Consider the following 17,337-nt stretch of genomic DNA (forward strand, 5'->3'; position numbering starts at 1 on the left):
ATGTTTGTACATTTCATTCATCAATTACTGGATGTCCCCTGGCAGAGGACTTCACTTGGCCCAGCAATCCTGTATGACAGTTTCACCGATATCAGGGATCAATCATATTAAATCCAGGTATGACTGATCCTACAGGTGAGGGTGGTGACACGATCAGGGAAGTCAGGACACATCCCATACAAGCTGCGTGCTCTCTGGCACTGACAGGGTGCAGTGGGTGTGGCTAAGTGACGGCTGGCAGTCTGCGCATGCTCCCTTCTCCCATATACACATACACACACAGTGTTGGTACAGCTGCCGCCGCTCCTCTCAGTGCGGATCGCAGCGGCGGCGGCGGTGGCGGGCTCGGTGATCGGACTGTCATCTGCCCGGTACACCAGGACAAGTCGTCGCATAAGCAGCATTCTCCTTCAGCTGTGGCAGGATCGGGAAGCCCGGGCTCTCTCCATTCTTCCCCGGGATAAGAATGACAGCCCGGCGGTGGAGCTCCTCCGGCTACTAGATGGCTCTTGTTACGGTGCAGCGATCCCCCACCCCCAGCACCACCTCCAGCCCCTGTGTGTCGGTGAGTGATGAGGATGATGATGGTCCCCAATCTTCCTTCCCATTGTCTGCTACTGCCAGCTCTTCCTGCCTGGCCACCGGCGCCTCTCTGCGCATGTGCGGCCGCTGCTACTGTCTGCTCGCCATCCATCCTTGGCTTCTCCCTTCTATGTACAGGGGACTGTCTCTGTGTACCCCCGGAGTACTGCCTTCTATGTCAGGGCCTGTCTCTGTGTACCCCTGGAGTACTGCCTTCTATGTCAGGGCCTGTCTCTGTGTACCCCTGGAGTACTGCCTTCTATGTCAGGGCCTGTCTCTGTGTACCCCTGGAGTACTGCCTTCTATGTCAGGGCCTGTCTCTGTGTACCCCAGGGGTACAACCTTCAATGTCAAAGCCTGTCTCTGTGTACCCCAGGTCTACAGCCTTCTATATTAGGGTCTGTCTCTGTACTCTGGGGGTACAGCCTTCTATGCCCATGGTCTGGCTCTGCGTACCCCAAGGGTACAACCTTGTGTGTATTAGGGCCTGTCACTGTGTACTCCAGGGGTACAGCCTTCTATGTCAAGACCTGTCATTGTGTACCCCAGAGGTACAGCCTTCTATGTCAGGGCCTGTCACTGTGTACCCCAGGGGTACAGACCTGTATGTCAGGGCCTTTCACTTTGTACCTCAGGGGTACAGCCTTCTATGTTGGGGTCTCTCTGTGTACTCCTGGGGGTACAGCCTTCTATGCCCATGGTGTTTCTGCATTCCCCAGGGGTACAACCTTGTGTGTATTCGGGCCTGTCACTGTGTTCCAGGGGTACAGCCTTGTTTATTAGGGCATGTCTCTGTGTACTCTGGGGGTACAGCCTTTTATGCCAGGGTTTGTCTATGTGCACCCTAGGGGTACAGCCTTGTATATGTTAGACCTGACTCTGTGTACTGGGGCGACGGCCCTGTATGCTATGACATGTTGTAAAGCAGCGAGGTTTATTGCCTGGCCCTGGTCAAGGACAGGTAGAACCTGGGGTGACTATGGAGTTACAAATAATCATAAATCTGGGAGAGTGTGTGTGTGTATATGTGTGTGTGTGTGTGTGTGTGTGTGTGTATGTATATATGTGTGTGTATATATGTGTATATATATATATATATACACACAATCTCCCTAATGGAGGTAGACCTAGGTGGATGTGAATGCTGGTGCTCCTATTTGTCCTGGCTAAGATTTCTCGCCCATTATGTCCGCCATGTGTTTAAGGTGGCAGTGTGTGTGGATTACAATGGGTAATTTTCAGAGATTGCATCTCCTGTAGGTTCTAGTGAAGGAAAATATAACTATCTGGATTGAGGGAGACCACCACACATTAAACCAGGTATGTGACATGGAGTCAAGATACTACAGAGGGGTGCGATGTACACAGTGACTGTGTTCGAACACAACCGTATACTGGTGTGTCTGGAAATACATATGTATATACTGGTTTCTCTGGGAATCCCTCCTCTGTACCGTTTTTCACTGATATTGGCCCGCTGGGATGTTTGAGTGATAGACAGTTTGGTGACGCCGGCCTGTTTACATGCACTGGACAACTGGCCTGTTTGTGAGGCTTATAAATGGTTGTAAAGGCAGAAGGTTGTCTACATTAATACGTTTTCAGCATTAAGGTAAGAAAACCTTCTGTGTCCAATCTCAATTCAGCACTGTTTCACAGAGCAGCAGCAGCAGCTCCCTCTGCTCTCTTGTCCCCTCACTGGACAGAGAGGCAGGAGCCATTGGCTCCTGCTGCTATCAATCAAACTCTGTGACAAGGGAGTGATCAAGCCACGCTGTCTGTGGAAGCGCGCGAGTTGGGATCGAGGGGGGGGAAGAGAAATGGGTACCTGAATTTGACAGGTACCTGCTCCCACTTCCAGTCTGATCGCCTAGGCCAGTGATGGCGAACCTTTTTGAGCCCGAGTGCCCAAACTGCAACCCAAAACCAACTTATTTCTTTCAAAGTGCCAACACTGCAATGAAACCTGAATATCGAGCTTTTGGTTTAGAAAAAACAACTCGTACAGTAGTGCAAACTAATTAACAGTACAGGGATGACCAGAGACTGCGGACACAGTACAGGGATGACCAGAGACTGCGGACACAGTACAGGGATGACCAGAGACTGCGGACACAGTACAGGGATGACCAGAGACTGCGGACACAGTACAGGGATGACTGCTGACCTTTGGGGAGGGAGGGGGAGCGGGTACCTGAATTTGACAGGTACCCGCTCTTACTTCCGCAGAGTTTTTTTTTTTTATCTTACCTGTTCCTTTATCCAGCCGCGCGCTGTCTTCCCGGCTTCTGTAGTGTGGGCGCTCGTCGGACAGCCGGATGCCCAGTGCGCATGCGCGAGAAGCGCTGCGCTTTGTGATTGGTCCGGCGGGTTCTGGGATCTGTCATGTGTCCCAGGTACCGCCTTACCATTCACAAAGAGCACTGCTTCTTGCGCATGCGCACTTGGGACCCAGCTGTCACGCACACTACAGAAGCCGGGAAGACAGCGCGCCGCTGGATAGAGGGACAGGTACGGTCCCACTGCAGAGCTGAGTGGCCGGCCCGGTATTCTGACACGGCGGCGGTGGAAATACCGGACCGGCCGCTCTATATTCGCTCCATAAGACGCACTGACATTTTCCCCCCTTTTTTGGGGGAAAAAAAGTGCGTCTTATGGAGCGAAAAATACGGTATTCTCCTGGCGTGCCCACAGATAAGGCTCGGCGTGCCGGCTGTGCCACGCGTGCCACGGGCTCGCCATCACTGGCCTAGGCCATCGGAAGCAGAAGGTGTCCTCCCTCCTTCCCTCTAGTCTTTTGGGACACGTGACAGGTCCCGGAAGACTACAGGACCTTTCGTGAAGCGCATCGCTACTCGCACATGCGCAGTGGGCTGTCATAACCGGGTGCCCACACTGAAGATGCCAGCCTCCTGAAATACAGGATGGCCAGTGAAATGGGCTGCGTTGGCCACACCACGGGACAGGTAAGTGGCTGTTTTTTAGAAGTCAGCAGCTACAGTTTTTTTAGCTGCTGACTTTTATTTTTTAACAGCGTTGAGTAGAACTGAAGCATGCTTTGGTGACACACAGTTGTATTATTATTATACAGTATTTATAAAGCGCCAATGGTTCGCTCAGCGCTGTACATTACAAAGGGGGACAGAACAATACAATGAAAAACATGAGGGGATTGAGGGCCCTGCTCTTTCGAGCTTACAATATAGGAGGTATTGCTACTATCCCCATGTTCCAAGGCTCCTTAGACATGGGTGCCTCTGTTTTCTCTTTTGATCAAAACAGATGTACATTTGTGACATCCGTGTTGTAAATTTTTATTTTCATCTTTTGATGGACCCATCTCATCTCTATGGGTGACCAGAGGTGCATTGGTTTATATCTGTTAAATTTAGGTTCGCAAAAGCTTATTGCGTTCAGTCTGACCAGCCTCAATGGACCTGGATGTATACTGCACACTATTGTTTACATCTCGCTGTCCATAGTGATACATTACAGTCTGTCTTTGATCCAACTCATCACGGGTTAAAACGTACTGATAAAATGGCCATGAAAGGAGCCTGACTGTGAGCATACACACTTCGAAAATTTTTCTCTCTGATCTCTTCGGAAAAATTTTTTTCTCGTAGTGGACAACCCATTCAGTTGAAATGCCACACACCTGTAAGTTGTTTTTAATCAATAATTTAAATACAGTCGATTCATCGCATCTCTGTTTACACCATGTAATCTGATTTATTGTTTGCATCTCTATTTCCACCATGTGATTTCACAGTTTGATCGATTGAAATACAGTTGTATTCATGAACAAAGTATCTGAGTGCTGCTGATCAATGCAAACAGAACCGTGATTACTAAATCGATTAGTTGGAAGTGAAGTTCCAACTATTCATTTGTTTGCAAATTCAAATGTTTTGATCAAATCACACATCAGTTGGATAGTAAAATCGAAGTGAGTGTGGTCACCAATTAGTCCCTAGGTATAGCTTTCCTTCAACTATTCTAAGCCTTGGACAGTCTACATGTGAGGTGGATCCAGAAATTCACTCCAGTTGGCTGTATGGAAGCCATGGAACTGTGAAGTTGGAATGATAAAAACTGATCTGCCTTTTTTTGCTTTGTGTTCTATGTTTAGGCAGAGCTCTTCTTTAACTTTAAATAACAACATTCAGTTTAAGATATCGCAGTTGGGTTGGAGACGAGAAAAGCTAATGCAAGCTCTGTTTCCACTATGAATGGAATCAGGATGACAGATATGCAAAGAAATCATTTGGGAACAGGTTGCTTGTCAGCTGTGAGGACTGCTGAAGGACCTTGAACTGCTATAGAACCTCTTGGGAGACGCCTGTCAGTTGTTTGTGTTAAACTCTCTGGCTTTATTGCTTTCTCATTTTCTGTAACATTTACTTAAGCCAGCCATAAATGGATCGAATCTCAGTCAGTTAAGAAGGCACCAGCCTAGATTCGATCCATCTTTGGGCAGGCTGATTGTACCCAAGTCAATCAATGGACCAACCAGCCTGTCAAATTTTGAGCATACAATTACTGCCCGCACCCACTATCCCCCACCAACCTAGCCAGTAAAACACCGCTTTGCTGTGGGAGGGATTTCCCTATCAACACTGAATGTGTTAATGGGGGAATTGAGCGATTTTTCTTTCCTTCAACCTGTGCTGGAGAGAGAGAGAGGGAAAATTGATCTATGCTTGCTAAGCTTGCCTTACAGTGATGCTGAAGGAAAGCCATAGACAGTTCATTTTTTTAATTTTATTTGTTAGGCTAGTGAACTGAATGGGGGGGGAAAAAAAAATAAAGGGTTCCCCCTTCCACACAAACAAGTTAGACTGAGGAATTTTACAACCCCCACCCCCTACTGGGATATTGTCAGGTTACATCGATCAGTGGTTGCAGCCCCTGATTGAGAATAGATTTCCAACATTCTCCTTTTTGATTGTGTATTCGACCGCTATCAAGGGGGGACAGCCATACACATCGAAATTCTGCTCTATCGCCAGCTTTATAATTTTTGTTTCAAATCTAAGCATATTTACTTGAAAATAAGCTCATTTTTAACTGTTTCTGTGCACTTGATTTGCTTTTATATGACACTGCATTATTCAAAAAGGTCGACAACCAAAGAATTTATAATACATATATAAAATTCATAAGCCAGCTTCCTGTCTTGACATATTTGTTGCTGTTTAGAAAGAACTTGACAAAATGACTAATTTTTACGTGGCAGAAAAAAAAAGTCCAGCTGGGTACCAACAAGAAGGATCTTCTGTCCAGTCTGGTTGACAAAGCAATGTCTGTTCTGCGAGGATTCTTAAAGCTGAATTCCAGTTACAAAAAGAGGAAGTTTACTAATTTGATTTATTTTTTATTTAGAATATTAATAGTCAGCAGCTACAAATACTATAGCTGCTGACTTTTAAAAAAAATCTGGTACTTGCCAGTCCTTGGAGTCCAGTGCTGTCTTCCCGTAGCCGATTCTTCTCACTGCTGCGGGTACCCAGTGCTGCCATTTTGGATTTGGGAGCCGAATATGACTTCCTGTTTAATTACATCTGGTCCCCTGCTGCGTTTGCACAGGATGGCACAGTGCGGTGAGACTAGTCCTGCAGCTTGCAGGATGCATGACAGCATTCTCGCCTAGGCAAGAAATGAAGTGGATACCTGTCAAAGGTATTGGATCCTTGTAAAAAAAAAAAAAAAAATTTGAAAGTGCTAAGAGCGGTGGTGTGGAAGAGGATAAGCGCTACTTTCACTTTTGAGAGACCGTCTGTTTTTAAAGGAGTATTAAACCCAAAAGCAAACATTTTATTATATTGCAGCTTACCAATTCTTAAGTGTGTTTACTGTATTAGTTTTCATTGTTAGGCTTTTTCTTCTATATCCATCTGGTGATCTGGACAGTAAGTCTGTTTCTCAAAAGAACAAGCTTTCTTGCAGGTGCAGGGATGAGACAAACTATCTGCCACTGACAGGGTTGCTTACAATGATCAGCTTTTATTTATTTATGTATGTAAAACCTTTATCCAAAAAGAAAAAAAAAACTGTTGCCGTAATTGCTTATAAAGCGTGAGCTTAAGTTTGGCTTACATTTCTTGGTGTATTTAAATCTGCTAGTGCATCTATCTCTACCCTCCTCCCAGACTGCTGTCCAAGGGTACTCCCTGTGCTTCTTCATCCAAAGTTGAGGCACTCAAATACAGGAGGCGTGTTCCTGGCCAGATCACCAGGTGAAAACAGAGGGGAAAATGCCTAGAAAAAGAACACTGATGCATCCACCACATCTAATGATTGGTAAGCTGCAATGTATTCTATTTTTTTTTGTTTTGAGTTTTATACAACAAAGTATATTCCTTAATAGCCACAAAATATATAAATTCCTTTACAAACCGAGATATAATATTGTAAAAGTAGCAGTGACATCATCACTGTGCTGTACATAGACCAATGATTTCCTGTGTGAGACAGCAGCCGAAAGACATGCAGTGATTACCTATGGATGGGGAGGTTTGTGTCCAGGAATGATAATCCACAGGTGATCTCTGCTTGTCTGATTACATGAACAGCTCCAAATGCCCGCTGGCGCTATCAGCCTCTCATTGCTTTGAATGGTGCTTTTCACTGGCAGCTGCTCACAGGGAACCCTCTGCGTCTCCTGCAGGAATGTAGTTTGCCCCAAATGCACATGTAAAAGAGGCCTTAAAATGTCCTTCAGCCATAGTGTCCCTAAGGGTGCGCAGACACCGTAAGCATGGTGACCTTGTTTTCTATCAGAATTCAGTTGTATCGCTGTTGGCTTTCAGAGTGAAGTGCACTCAGGACCTCTTCACTGCAAATATCCAACAGAGGAACTGTCATTGCCACCCTCTAGTAGCTAATCAGTCTTTTTTCTGATTTCTGACCTGCACTAGACACTCCTTTCGCTCATTTTTAGTAATAGGGCATTCCATGACCTGCGGCAATCAAATGTACAGTTAAATATAAAAAAAAAAAAGTAAAATGAAATGCCCTATAATGAGAAGTCACAAAATTGACCTGTAGCCATATGTATATGTATGTGATCATACCTGACTACTCCGGTCTCTCCTATTCCCTTGACACATGCACGCAACACATGTCAGACAATTTCACATTGACGTCTGTGGCACAGTAACATCCAGTGTTGGCTTTTCTATTTTCTCTTCTGATGTATCATTAGAGCAGGACAGCCATGACATTCTTTGTTTACTCATGCTATTCGGTATCCGGTGGAAGGCTTCTCATTGTGCTTATGCAGCCATTGTGTAACTATTTCTGTATGGTTTACACCATAGTTTCCCCTTTCCTTAATGTAGTGTGTACACTGATTATTGTACTTATTGCTTTTCACAAATCGCCACCTCTGACAATGTCTGTATGAACTAAAATGTTTAAAAAAAAAAAAAAAAAAAAAAAAAGCGTAGGATGGCGAATTGGATGACAGTTTCAAAGCCATTATGTCTCTTTGAGTAGATACCGGTCTCCTGATGCAATGGTTTGTTGCATATATGGGGTGAGATTGTCACATGATCATTTTTTGTTGTCGGTCCCCTCAAATTATGACTCTGTGGGGGAGATTTACTTACCCCCGGTTCACATATGTGCGGGCCCATTCATTGAATTATTTGAATGGATTCCCGTGCCCATGACACGCAGGGAAGTAGTCCCTGAACTTCTTTGGAAAACGCAGCCCGCATGGGAACCTTGGTCCCCAGTACGGTTGCGTTTCCCAGTGCGCCTGGCGTTCCATTAGAACTAATAGCACCCGCCCGCGGGTCCGCATTTCTCTGTGTGGGTGGTGCGGCTGCACAGATTTTCGTGCGGGTCCGCGGCGGCACCACCCGCACAGATGTGAACCTAGGGTAAAACTGGATAGTGCAAAGTCTGGTGCAGCTGTGCATGGTAGCCAATCGGCTTCTTTAATTAAAAGAGAAGTTTCGGATTAGAACGGGAAAAAAAAATCCTACTTGCCCAGCTACTGCTGTCCCACTCTGCCTCTAAAGCTGAGTACACACGGGCCGAAAATCGGGCGTAAACGTTCGGCAGGAACCACACAACATTCGGCCTGTAAGTATAGCCATCTGTCCTACAGAAGCTGGTCTTATTACCTGCTTTTGTCGAACGGGCATGCTGGATATCCAGCATCTAACCGGCGTCTAGTCATGCCAACACTGATCAGTGTGTACTGGCGGGGGGGTAGTCCACCTGTCAAAATACAGTAGCACAGCCAGGGGGATCACCGCACTAACATGGCTTATGTTCGTATGGACATCTCTCTGTTTTTATTCATTTATTTATTTTCAGTCACCCTACTGAGTTCAATGAAAAAAACAAACATCCCACATATGCCTGAGAACTGAGCAATCAAACACCACTGATCGCAATAGGTGACTGTCAGTCTGCTGGCTCTGCTTTGCCCCACCGGGCTCTGGAGGTGGTGGGAGCGGCTGGCTCAGACTCTTAGCGGCACATTAAGAGGCTGCAGGTCCAGGCATCTGAGTGGATCCCAAATGTAAAGTCAGGATCTTTCCCGAGTTTGGATTGGCTGAGTGATGATAAAGCCCACTATCTGTTGTAAGCGGGCTACAGGAGAGCAGAACAAAGCTCACTCCTGTGATCCATAGGAAAATTATAGCCAAAATGGCTTTGGTCATACTTCTCCTTTTAAGCTTTGACAAAAAAACCTGGAAGCTGGTTAGTTCTATGCAGAACTGCATCAGATTTTCCACGCTCCAGTTTTAGTAAATCAAGCTCTTTGTTTTTACATTTTTGATTGAAGGCATTCTAAGATAAAATTTGGAGACTTCATGTGAGTAATATTGCCAGGCTCTGTCCAAAAGATGGTATAGCGCCAATTCTCTGCATGGCGGGTGATGTCTTATTTTTCAGTTGTAATGCTGTATGGGAATAAAAATAGTTTCTGGTGATTTCCTCTAAAAGCCTTCATTGTATTTTCTGTGCAAGAAATTTGTTTCAGGGATCATTGGAACAGTCTTGTGACTTGTCAGTTTTATATGCTGTCTTCTGCTTAAAGTGTTACTAAACCCACAACAGTAAAATCAGTCTGTGTATGCAGTAAAGCATGCTTGTATACTCACTGTGGAACCTAAGGGGGTAATCAGCTGCATTGTGTAAAAAGGATGTTTGATCCTGTCTTTTTGGTTTTCATTCAACCAGGGGATTGGACAAAAAAAAAACCTGACAGATCTCCACATTCACATAAGAAATGTGAATGCAGAGATCTCACCTGCCATGCTATTTTCTGGTAGTGGGGGCTCCCCCCCCCCCCCCCCATTCCCCATCAGAATATACAGATCAGTGCTGAAGCCAGTGGCTGCAAGTACTGCTCGAATGCTGTTTTTTTTTTTTTTTTATTCTCATTGCAAGGGTTTACTGTTTTGTTTAGATCCAGGGGATTTGCAAGAGCACTTTTTTTGCTTCCCCTAACCTCTGCTTCTGCAGACTGCTAGATCGGACCTTGCAGCCTCTTCTCCCTCATGCTCTAGTGGTGTAAGTTCCTTTTTTGCCTCATCCAGACAAATGCAGGGTCAAAAGCTCTGTGCTGGACATGAGTATGCCAAGGGAACTTTCACTTTTTAATACTTGGTTGCAAATCCTTTGCAGTCAATTACAGCCTGAAGTCTGGAACGCACAGACATCACCAGACGCTGGGTTTCATCCCTCGTGATGCTCTGCCAGGCCTCTACTGCAACTGTCTTCAGTTCCTGCTTGTTCTTGGGGCATTTTCCCTTCAGTTTTGTCTTCAGCAAGTGAAATGCATGCTCAATCGGATTCAGGTCAGGTGATTGACTTGGCCATTGCATAACATTCCACTTCTTTCCCTTAAAAAACTCTTTGGTTGCTTTTGCAGTATGCTTTGGGTCATTGTCCATATGCACTGTGAAGCGGCATCCAATGAGTTCTGAAGCATTTGGCTGAATATGAGCAGATAATATTGCCCGAAACACTTCAGAATTCATCCTGCTGCTTTTGTCAGCAGTCACATCATCAATAAATACAAGAGAACCAGTTCCATTGGCAGCCATACATGCCCACGCCATGACACTACCACCACCATAAATGACAGAAGAAATGTACGAGCGCTGGATAAGAACCAAAGAGCAGCTAGCATGAAAGGTAAACCTCAGAAGCCTCCGTAGTAAGTATATACATAAAACATGCAGCTTCACTGATGAGGTGGTATGCTTAGGATCATGAGCAGTTCCTTTCCTTCTCCATACTCTTCTCTTCCATCACTCTGGTACAAGTTGATCTTGGTCTCATCTGTCCATAGGATGTTGTTCCAGAACTGTGAAGGCTTTTTTAGATGTCGTTTGGCAAACTCTAATCTGGCCTTCCTGTTTTTGAGGCTCACCAATGGTTTACATCTTGTGGTGAACCCTCTGTATTCACTCTGGTGAAGTCTTCTCTTGATTGTTGACTTTGACACACATACACCTACCTCCTGGAGAGTGTTCTTGATCTGGCCAACTGTTGTGAAGGGTGTTTTCTTCACCAGGGAAAGAATTCTTCGGTCATCCACCACAGTTGTTTTCCGTGGTCTTCTGGGTCTTTTGGTGTTGCTGAGCTCACCGGCGCGTTCCGTCTTTTTAAGAATGTTCCAAACAGTTGTTTTGGCCACGCCTAATGTTTTTGCTATCTCTCTGATGGGTTTGTTTTGTTTTTTCAGCCTAATGATGGCTTGCTTCACTGATAGTGACAGCTCTTTGGATCTCATCTTGAGAGTTGACAGCAACAGATTCCAAATGCAAATAGCACACTTGAAATGAACTCTGGACCTTTTTATCTGCTCATTGTAATTGGGATAATGAGGGAATAACACACACCTGGCCATGGAACAGCTGAGAAGCCAATTGTCCCATTACTTTTTGTCCCTTAACAAGTGGGAGGCACATGTGCAAACTGTTGTAATTCCTACACCGTTCACCTGATTTGGATGTAAATACCCTCAAATTAAAGCTGACAGTCTGCAGTTAAAGCACATCTTGTTCGTTTCATTTCAAATCCATTGTGGTGGTGTATAGAGCCAAAAATGTTAGAATTGTGTCCATGTCCCAATATTTATGGACCTGACTGTAGATGTTTATTTTTTAATATTTTGTTTTACGTATGACACGGACACACGGTTCAGGGTATCACACTGGCCTGCATATGAGCTGATATTTTACTGCAAGGGGAGGACACAAGTGCCATCAGGTTATATTTAGTGGATCAACAAGCTCTTCTTTAACTTCCTTCACTTTCATAAGGTTAGAGCTCTTTGTAGGATAGCAGTCAGGGTTGGCCAGTCTCCAGACGTATATTATTGATCAAATACCCATTAGGAAATGTAAATAAATGCATATCTCATTAGGTGCCTTTTAAAACTGAACTGTGGGATGAGAAAAATACTGTTGTAATAACACCCCCCCCCCCCCCATCCCTTACACTGCAGGGAATAAATACTGTTTAATGCTAGGGCAGGGCTAGGCAATCTTGGCTCCTCCAGCTGTGCTGAAACTACAAATCCCATCATTCCTCTGGGGGTCATGCCTGTGTCTGTCACTATTGTAATGTCTCATAATGCCTGTGGATATCATCCTGTTTCCTTGCATATTGTGGTGTTTACATTCATACTTTTATTGAAGCATTCAGGGACTTAAAAAAAATAAAATAAAAAATGCCCCAAACGTGTATTCACAGAGGAGCCCACTGGCATAATTTACACACATCCGCAGGTAAATGCATATAAACATGCACCGACATTAATTCAAGTGCTTAGAATAAGCAAGCATTTTTTTTCTGCCAGCTCCTGCATAGATGGGATTCTTTTAGCATGAGCTTAGGAGATGTTTTTATTTCTTTCCTTTTTTTAAAGTAGTTCTCTGGAAAAATTTAGAAATGTGTGCTTTTGACATTACATGCTAATCTTGCCTGTTCTGTTTTTAAAGTCCAACTTTACCCCAACTTCTGAAAGCATCTCTATTGGTTAAAGCGGAGCTACACTGCATCTGAGCACCACAAACCAAAAACATTATGTAATTCATTTTTAATATTTAAAGCAAACTCCTCCCATCCATCCATGTCTCCATGCTTTATTTTGCTAAGAAATCACTTTGAAAAACTTCCCCTAGTTTTTACCATCTTGAGTAAGGGCAGATGATTAATGAATCATTTTACTTCATGGAATCCATCTGCCCTTAGCTCAGGCATGCAGACAGGAGGGTGTGCTTAGGTGAGAGAACCCCTTCTGAAGACTCTTGGGATGTATGATGACTTTTAAAAATTTTAAATATGTTTAAAAAGTGGTTGTAAACCTCAGACCTGAAATTTGAACAAGGTATATCCCGATGTAGTGTGTACTTGTCTCAATCCAGAGCACTGTCATTTTTGTCTGTTGCCTCCTTCCTCTGCTATCAGCATGAATCCCTTCTGACAAGTTTTCCTGACATCAAGAAAAAAAAGATAGCAGGGGAGAGACCTCTAGCAGATTGACATCCTCAGCTCTGTTCCTGTGGGCTGTGTCGAAGGGTTGGGTCTCTTCTTTCCAGTCGGCTCTGGGAGTGCTGCAGAGTGTTGCAGACTGTAATTTCAGCTTTCCACTGCATTTTTTTTCTGACAGCTCAGACAAGCTTTATAAATTCAGCTCTTTGAATGGATGTAGAAAAAATACAGCAAATAAAAGCGTGCAACTTATGTAGGAGGCTTTTTTTATCTGTGTATTACCTGAGACCAGTCACTTCAGTGCTATATGCCAGGGTTTGCAACCAATTTAAGCCTGGGTTCACACTTCTGCAGTGCGGTATATCACATTTGATTCGCACAGGAACTGCACTGCGCTCCTGTGCATATCACATGCAAAATCTGTGCGATTTGAGCCATACATTTTGCATGGCTCAAATCGCATTGCATCTGCACCAAAAAGGTACAGGACCCCCCTTTTTTTTATTTTTTTTTTTGTGTCTGCACTAGAATCGGATCGCATGGGTATTCACACCCATGCGTTTTGATTCTACACATCGCACCGCGGTTTGTGAACCGATTTAGTGTTAACTAAAAATACACAACCGTGGCGGTTTGCATGAACTGGGTGCAATTGTGATGCGGTGCGGAATTCATGCCAATGTGAACCCAGGCTAAATGAAGTCTGTTAGCAGACATTCTGGAAGAATCAACAGGTAAAATGAAGGAAATAAGCCTAGAAAAATAAAACGAATACAGCCATCACGTCCAATGATTGGTCAGCTGCAATATGTTTCATTTTTGCTTTTGGATTTAATACAGCTTTACACTACCTATATCTTTGAATTTACTGAGCATTTTAGCTGAAAGTAACCTCAATTTATCAGATCCACCTGAAAAACTGACAGGCGCATCTGATTGGACCACCTGCGTGAAAGGGGCCTGACAGGCATTTATTTGCACCCTTCCGTATTGGGGTACGCTTTGATAGCAAAAAGCATCCTGATATGCAGCAATCCACACCAGCCAGTCAAAGACGTTAATCCTCTGCATTGTGTAAAAAGGCAATTTTGATCCTTTCTTCTGTTCCTCTCCTTTTTCAAGCTACCGCCTTTTATCTCCTGATAAGACAGACTGAACCGTAGGCATTTTGCACATGCTTAGTTTGGTGTTTATTGCTAGAGCATTTGTTTTTCTTGGGACAGTACATGTGATCAGCACAGGGCCATTCAGCATTGTCCAGACAGATGTCAGGGGTCCTGCATCCTAGAGCGGAAAGTAAACTCCTACAAGCTGTAACCGGTGCTCTGCTGGACACTGATAGAAGTCACAAAACTGCTCTAACTGCTGATGAGAAAAGGTATTTAGCAGTTTAGATTTACTAAAATAATTGCACTTCCATGTTCTGTTTACTGTGGGAGACCAGATATAGTGAATGCAGGGTCTAGGGCAGCAATGGGCAAACTAATCCGGCCCGCGGAGCTAGGCTCCCGCTAGGCTCCTCTCACAGTCCGCCCTGAAGACCAGTGTAGCATGAAAATCTGTCTCCTATGAGGATCTGTCCCTCTCGACGTATCTGCACATGTGCCGGAGATCGCCGATCGGCTGCTAATGCCTGAAACTGGCACATGCGCAGATACGTCGAGGGGGACAGATCCTCATAGGAGACAGATTTTCATGCTACACCGGAACGGCGCGGGAACACGGCGAGAGGAACGCACGGAGCAAAGGTAAGTGAATTGACACAGGGGGGACTTGGGGACTTAATATGGGGGATGGATTACAATATGGGGGATGGATTACACTATGGGGGATGAATTACTATGGGGGATGAATTACTATATGGGGGATTAATTACTATGCTTACTATGGGGGAATATTACTATACTTACTATGGATGACACATACACATTATTCATCTACTCTTGGTCCGGCCCCCGGGTCCAATATATGAATCCATTGCGGCCCTCAAGTCAAAAAGTTTGCCCACCCCTGGTCTAGGGTTTAGTAACACTTTAAAAAAAGGCTTGTATTCTCATGAAAACCTTCTGGGGTTTGCTTTGTTACTTCATCTGTGTTGTTGCATGTCCTAATTAAGTTGGCTTACTGTAAATATTTGCAGTTTGAAGGGAAATGGCTTTTGCCAAATGGTTTAGCATTGGTCAAGTGGAGAAAAGTGAAGATTTCTTCCTGCTCTCATATTCTGCCCTTTGCTGTATTATATCTCTTGATGAGCTTTTTTTTTTTTTTTTTTGTGCTTTGCTTTGTAGATAATGTAATCACCGGCTAGTTTACACAAGGCTTCCTCTTTGAAGTGTACTATTCTAGCGATTGTGCTGGTTTCCATGCAAAGTTCAGTGACGTGCGTGGCTGTATGTGTGTTTTCAGCCTGGAAGACTATTGCTATGTACCTTTTTGTAGTACACATTGATGACTGGTCTCTGTATTGTTTGTATTGTTGGCTGATTGTACCTGCAATTCAGATGAGAGCTCTGGGATTTGCTAATGCATTTTCCAACTGATGTATTTATGCCTTGCTCAACATGTAGCCTTGTATTTTCTGATAGTCCCTGGTCTGCATATTCTTGCATTGATATTATTTATATTCTGTATAGTATATTTCTAATATTTGGACATGGAGATTAGCATAATACAAAATCAATGTATATAATAAAAATAGAAGTTTAAGCAACAGAAATGATTAACTTTTTTTTTTTCTTTAATATCCACCAGATATATGGGGTAAAACAATTTTGGTCTCATGCACACAGGGCATTTTTGCAGCCACTTCTTAGGTGCGGCGTCATTCTCTTTTCTTCCTCCTTTTTCTTTTTTTTTTTTTTTTTTTTTTTACAGCTTCCAAACGCCCCTCCATATTATCCTATGTATACATGCACACAGATTTCTAGAAACTTTTTGTAGCAGGGGCTTTTAGGAGCTGTTAGTGTGTCCAGGACCAGCCATGTTTTGGCAGAAAATGTAAACGCGACCAAACGTTTGTTAATGCTAGCAGTGTTTAGCGCTTGAGCTTTAATTCATTTCAATGGCCAGGATAAATTATTATTCTGGCCAATGAAATGAATTAACGCCCAAATGCTTGACGCCTGTAAACGCACCTAAAGGCTTTTAAAAGCAATAGACCCTTTTGCAAGCGTCAGGCGGTTTTTCTGGCAAAACACTGCTGCCAAGAGGAGGAGTGTTTTTAAAACGTCCTGTGTGAATGAGGCCTTATAAGATGTATCCCCCAATGAAAAATTGATTGCCATACAAAATGGCACTTATTTCTTTTGATGAGACAACCATGGCCTAATTATTCCCCACTCACTCCTCACACCTTGTGCGTACTCTAACTATAGGTTGTGCAATGTATATTAAAGTGGTTGTAAATCTCAAACAAGAAATATCCCTTCATAGTATGTACTTGTCTCAATCCAGAGCACTGTGTCATTTCTATCTGCTGCCGCATTCTTCTGCTGTCAGCATGAATCCCTTCCTGGTTTTCCTGATGCCAAGAAAAAAGGTGACGGGAAAGTCCTTCAGCAGATTGACATCTTCAGATCTGTTCCTGTGAGCTGTATGGAGGGGTCTGTTCTCTCCAATCAGCTCTCAGAGCTCTGCTCTCTGAGCTCTGCAGAGTGTAGTTTCAGCTTTCCACTGCATTTTTTTACTGACAACTCAGGCAAGCTTTATAAATTCAGCACTTTGAATAGAAGTGGAAAAGAGAAGACTGCAGATAAATATATAATTATGGGTTTGCAACCACTTTAAGTCCTTGGGGTCTCTATCCTCCAACTCATCGACTTTTCTTCCGGGCAGCCCCTGGGAACCACTTTCCTTCACTTTCTTTTTATCCAGTTACTTTTACCCCTTCTTTTTTTTTTTTTTTTTTACCACCAAGGTCCCTTTTTACTCTAGCATTGCCTAGTCCAATGAGCAGGTGATCCAAAACCAGATCCTCTGTTGAATCTGAGCAGATTGGAATGGATGTTGCTTTTATGACATATGTCCATTCAGTTGCATATTGGGTCTCTGGCCATCCGAATTGTCGGCTGATAAACGAAAAATTGGTCGTTGCTGATGCTGCCACCAATGTGTATGAAAAACGGTCATTTTTCGTGGATTTTCCAGCATGACCGATAAAAAGAAATGAGAAGATCCACGAAAAACGGCCTACGGCATTGCCCCACTAACGGCGTGTATATCGGCCGATTTTTCGTGCGGACAAAGATTTGTCCGATAAATGACTATAAACGTCTATGGCCTGCA

General features: G+C 44.0%; 1 protein-coding gene across 3 annotated transcripts in view; it reads left to right on the forward strand.

Annotated features, from left to right (window-relative positions):
- Positions 1 to 265: 265 nt before the first annotated feature.
- SSH2 (slingshot protein phosphatase 2) overlaps positions 266 to 17,337 on the forward strand; it is a 343,919-nt gene continuing 326,847 nt past the window's right edge. For all 3 annotated transcript variants that reach the window (XM_089683046.1, XM_089683047.1, XM_089683049.1), the window contains exon 1: positions 266 to 565. In XM_089683046.1, coding sequence (XP_089539172.1) covers positions 503 to 565 — 63 coding nt within the window. In that variant the 5' untranslated portion in view covers positions 266 to 502. The remainder of the gene's footprint in view (positions 566 to 17,337) is intronic.

Source organism: Staurois parvus, unplaced genomic scaffold, assembly GCF_062004578.1.
Source record: "Staurois parvus isolate SC_StPar_1 unplaced genomic scaffold, SC_StPar_1.0 ptg000299l, whole genome shotgun sequence".
Classification (NCBI taxonomy): Eukaryota; Metazoa; Chordata; class Amphibia; order Anura; family Ranidae; genus Staurois; species Staurois parvus.